The sequence below is a fragment of the Myotis davidii genome, unplaced genomic scaffold, assembly GCF_000327345.1.
Source record: "Myotis davidii unplaced genomic scaffold, ASM32734v1 scaffold169, whole genome shotgun sequence".
In the NCBI taxonomy this organism is placed as follows: domain Eukaryota; kingdom Metazoa; phylum Chordata; class Mammalia; order Chiroptera; family Vespertilionidae; genus Myotis; species Myotis davidii.
This window is the reverse complement of record NW_006383005.1, coordinates 1977519-1982754: the sequence shown is the minus strand read 5'-3', so window position 1 is coordinate 1982754 and position 5236 is coordinate 1977519. Positions and strand designations below refer to the sequence as shown.

The 5236-nt window shown below is 51.1% G+C and overlaps 1 protein-coding gene across 1 annotated transcript in view; it reads left to right on the top strand.

The window, feature by feature from the left end:
- Positions 1–5236, top strand: part of ARHGEF17 (Rho guanine nucleotide exchange factor 17) — a gene marked incomplete at its 5' end in the record, with an annotated part of 58691 nt that overhangs the window by 40380 nt on the left and 13075 nt on the right. Inside the window, 4 exons of the mRNA XM_006777971.2 lie at positions 1375–1557; positions 4457–4573; positions 4779–4871; positions 5054–5233. Coding sequence (XP_006778034.1) covers positions 1375–1557; positions 4457–4573; positions 4779–4871; positions 5054–5233 — 573 coding nt within the window. The remainder of the gene's footprint in view (positions 1–1374; positions 1558–4456; positions 4574–4778; positions 4872–5053; positions 5234–5236) is intronic.

Below are 5236 nucleotides of genomic sequence, written 5' to 3'. Positions count from 1 at the left end.
GAGCATGAGAGAGAAGCTCCTGTCTCCCGGAGCTCACAGTCTGTGGCAGAGACCAGCAGGAACCAGACAGACAGACCACACATGAGGACAAATGATGATGCAAAAGTGCACAGAGAGTATGTACCTAACAACAGGATATTGTTCAGCCTTAAAAAGGAAGGAAATTCTGACACATGCTACAATATAGATCAGCCTTGAGGACATTATGCTCAATGAAATAAGTTAGTCACAAAAGGAGAAATACTGTGTGATTCCACTTATATGAGGTAGAGGAGTCAGATTCACTGGCTCAGACTGGCCAGTGCTGAGAGAGGAAGGCTGCCAGCCTGTCTCCTCACCATCGCCCCTGGCCCGTTCAGAATCCCAGCCACGTGAGAGGATTCTGTTGAGCATTACTTTCTGGAATTTTTCTTACAAAACAAGTCAGATTTTTTAAATGTTTAATATACCTTTTATTACAATGTTGCATGCTACAGTATAGTTCTTCAAGGTTTTTTGGCCTGCAGTTACAGTTCGGGCCAGTAGAGGGCGGCCTCTCCCCGAGCACACTAGCCACCGAGCAAGGGCTGTTTATGCGCAGGAAACACCACTGGATGCAGATTTGAAGTGAAAAACAGGTTTAGTCACAGACTGACTAGCAGATCTGAAAACTGTTAAAAGAATGCTCAGATAGTGTCACCAGCAGCCTCTGTAACTTCCCATGTGGCCTCCATGCCCTCCCTGCTTCATTTCCCCACAGTGGTTATCTATCATCTTGAGACTTACCATGTGCTGTCCACAGGTAGTCAGTTCTGAGACCCGTTCTTCACATTTTCTCATCTCTGAAATCAAGGTGCATTTTCTAATTGAATGCACATCATCATTTAATTGACAGCAAATTTTTTTCTTAAAGATACATCTTAGATTTGATGAAATGTGCTTTGTTTTTATTATTTTATTTGTGTATTTTATCTGACTAGATTGTAAACCCTTTCAGGGCAGGAATTTTTCTCTTTTTTGTTCACTGGTGTCACCCAGTCTGCACGGTGCCCAGCACATAGTAAGTGCTCCGTAAAACATTAGCTGACTTAGTGTGTACCTATGGGTCTCCAGGGAGCCCAGTCTTCTTGCTTTCCTCACTCCAAAATCTGCTTGTTCATGCATCCAACAAACCTTTCCTGAGCCCCTCACGCCCATCTTATGCCAGGCACTGGCTGTGCAGTGAGGGGCATGCGGATAGGCCTTCCTATTTCCCTCCTAGAGCTCTGAGTCTAATGAGGGAGATCCAAGAGGCAGGGCCCTGAGCTGCAGGCCTGGGTGACTGTGTGCACCTATGCCACTGGGTGGGGGTGCCATCTCTGAGGGGACCTACACTGACCTCGTGGGTCCCCCCAGGGCTACATGCAGCCACTGAAGCAGCCCGAGAACTCCTTGCTGTGTGACCCATCGCTGGTGGATGAGATTTTCGACCAGATCCCGGAGCTCCTGGAGCACCACGAGCAGTTCCTGGAGCAGGTGCGGCACTGCGTGCAGACCTGGCACGCCCAGCAGAAGGTGGGAGACCTGCTCATCCAGTCGGTGAGTGGCCCTGCTGCCTACGGCTGCAGCCCCCACAGCCTCGCCACCTCAGGCCCCTCCTGGACGGGGCTGGCTGCTGCTGTGGGCCCCTCACCCCACCTCACTCCACTTCACCTGATCCCAGATGTAACCCCAGAACCTGACCGGACACTGGCACTGACCGCAGGCCCTGGGTTGACCTGAACCTGGACATTGCCCAATCCCAGGGTTTGATGGGATGCCCCATCCCAACCAGACACTGACCTGATCCTGGACCCAACTCAGGTTGCTGACCCTGAATTGGTGCCGACGCTGCCCCAGACCTCAAACAGATGCTAGTCCTAACCTCAACTCCTACCTTGACTAGCTCTTTTCTCCACCAGATATTTCAATAATAATAGCTAACTCTTTAGCATTTAGTATGTGCCAGGCATTAGTCTAGATACAGTATACAGGGTGGGGCAAAAGTCGACCTACAGTTGTGAGTACATGAAACAATTTATTCTTGTTTTATTAATTATTGTATTATTTTCCATATGAACAACTGTAAACCTACTTTTGCCCCACCTTCTATCTATCAACAACGCCAGGAAGAAGGTGGTATTATTACCCTGAATTTAAAGTTGGTGGCTCTGTGGTAGAGAAATATGATAACCTGATCAAAGTCGTAGTGAGCAGGTGGTGCAGGGTTCAACCCCCAGAAACCTGGTTCCAGAGCTCATGCTCTGTCCCACCCTGTGCTCCCTTTCACCCTCCGCCTTCACGCTTTCCAAGATTCTGCAGGAGCATTTGAGATCCTGCTCCCTGCCTTATGTCATCAGTTTGGCTCAAATAAATGCTCATTTAAAAAAAAAAAAGCTGTATTAGAGACTGGGGCCTTTGAAAAGGGATTGCTTCAAAACTCAAAAAGATGCCAGCTGGGCATCAATCCTTGAACCAGGAGGTTCTGGTTCGATTCTAGATCAGGGCACATGCCCAGGTTACGAGCTTGATCCCCAGCAGGGGGAGTGCGGGAGGCAGCCGATCGATGTTTCTCCTCGATGTTTCTTTCTCTCTTGCTTTCTCCCTTTCCTTCTCCTAAATCAGTTTTTATAAAACATGTTTAAAAAAACAAAACTAATAAGCATTTAACCAAATGTCTGTAAAACATAATATGCCATTTTCTTTATTAAATTTAGAATTCATTTGTTATTTTGCCAGAATTTCCGAGAATGCATGATGATGATGAATAAATTATAGTCAAATGCAAATTAGTTACTCAGAGCCAAATAATTTCAAGAAGCAAAATTGTAAAACTCCTTCTAAAAATTGTACTAGCAGAACAAAAGAACATCCAATTTTATGGGATGTGGATGTGTTTGTGATGACGTGAGTGGGCCTTGGGCCTAAGAAGGTCTTCGAAGGTCTCTGCTGGCCTGAAACCGATGTGATGAGAACCTTGGTCTGGTGGTGATGGGACCCCAGCTCGAGTGCTGACATCTCCAGCCCATCACCACCCTCAGTGTCACTCAGATCTTTTTTTTTTCTATATATTTTTATTGATTTCAGAGAGTAAAGGAGAGGGAGAGAGAGAGAGAGAAGCATCAAGGATGAGAGAGAATCACTGATTGGCTACCTCCTGCACGCCCACACTGGGGCTGGAGCCCACAAGCTGAACATGTCCTCTGACTGGGAATTGAACCCTGACCTCCAGGTTCACAGGTTGACACTCAATCACTGAGCCACACCAGCCAGGCACTCAGATCTTTTATTATTATTATTTTTTTTATTTTATTGATTTTTTACAGAGAGGAAGGGAGAGGGATAGAGAGTTAGAAACATCGATGAGAGAAAAACATCAATCAGCTGCCTCCTGCACACTCCCTACTGGGGATGTGCCTACAACCAAGGTATATGCCCTTGACTGGAATCGAACCTGGGACCCTTCAGTCTGCAGGCTGATGCTCTATCCACTGAGCCAAACCGGTTAGGGCCAGGCACTCAGATCTTGATGCTGACCACGGGGTGCAAAAGGAGTCCTTGCCTCCAGGGAGGGGTCAGCATAGGGTGCTCTGTCCCAGGGTGGGGGCAGTTTGTGGGGACAGTCTTCCTTCCTGAGCTGCTTCAGCCTCCACCCTGAGGCACACCTGGGGAGTTGGGAATGGGCAGGGCTCATGGGCTTGGAGGCTCAGAGGAGAACCAGAAACACCACGACAGGTCCCCCAGTCATCCATAGTGCAGCTGGCACAGGAACTGGGTGTCTCAGCTCCCAGCCAGGGCTTCTGACCAAGAACCCCGACATTTAGCCCAGCTGTCAGCCAAGCAGCAGGTAGTGGCCACCAGCTGTGTGCCTTCCCTGAGCGGGGCTTGCTTGGGTGGGATGGGGCAGCTGTTTCCTTGGAGAGGGAAAACTTGTCTTGAGGTCAGGGAAGCCCAGGGACCCGGTGTAGTTCCAGGCAGAGCTGCTTCCTGGAGGAGGTCGAGCTGGAGCCCAACCCTGAGGACCAGTGAGCGTGGGAGGGGAAGGGCATTCGTGGTGGAGGGAATTACATGAGCAAAGGCCAAGCAGCTAGGACAAGCCTGTGTTGCTCAGAGGAGAGGGAGGAGGGAGACCTGCCTGCCTGGATTTGGTGGAGTTGGAGACCCAGGGATGGAAGTGCCCCCGTTGGAAGTGAGAGAACCTGGTCTGAGCTCACAGCACACATCCAGGCACATGGATGGACACGCATGCAGACAAGATACACGTGTGTATGTGCACATGTACACACCTCATCACACAGTCACACATACAGCATGTACACACAACACAAGAGCACATGCCTTATCTCTCAGGGACTGTACCAATGAAAGAACATTGTCTCTTGAATCAATGGAAACCAGGACAGGGTGAGGTGGAGTAAGGGACACCTTGAGGGTCTCCAGCCTGTGTCTTCACCCACAGTTCTCCAAGGATGTCCTGGTCAACATCTACTCTGCCTACATTGATAACTTTCTCAACGCGAAGGATGCCGTGCGTGTGGCTAAGGAGGCGAGGCCTGCCTTTCTCAAGTTCCTAGAGGTACCGTGGGCCGGGGCTGGGGGGATGGAAGCCACCCGCACCTTGGGCCAGCTTTGGGGACCCCAGGAGCTCCCAGCCTGGGCATCACAGCCCTAGCCAGGGTCAACTTCTGCCCTCGGGCTGAGCTGGAGGGGCTTCCTGGGTAGTCTCTTCTTTGCGTGTCATACCTCACGCGGCTGCCCATCCGCCCTGTTTGGGATTTCAGCAAAGCATGCGTGAGAACAAGGAGAAGCAGGCGCTGTCCGACCTCATGATCAAGCCCGTGCAGCGGATCCCACGCTATGAGCTTCTGGTGAAGGTGGGTAAGGCCTGGAGGCGTGTGGGGATGCCGGGGGCTCTGAGGCTGAGTCCCCAGGGCTCTGGTAGGAAAGGAAGTCCTCTGTGACATCTGCCCATAGTCCCTCCTGCTGCAGAGTCAGTGTGGGGCCAGGGCCCAGCAGGGCAGCTAGCAGACAGATCTGGTCCCTGTTCCCACCCCAGGACCTCCTGAAGCACACCCCTGAGGACCACCCGGACCACCCCCTCCTGCTGGACGCACAGCGGAACATCAAGCAGGTGGCGGAACGCATCAACAAGGGCGTGCGGAGCGCGGAGGAGGCAGAGCGGCACGCCCGCGTCCTGCAGGAGATCGAGGCCCACATCGAGGGCATGGAGATGTGCGTG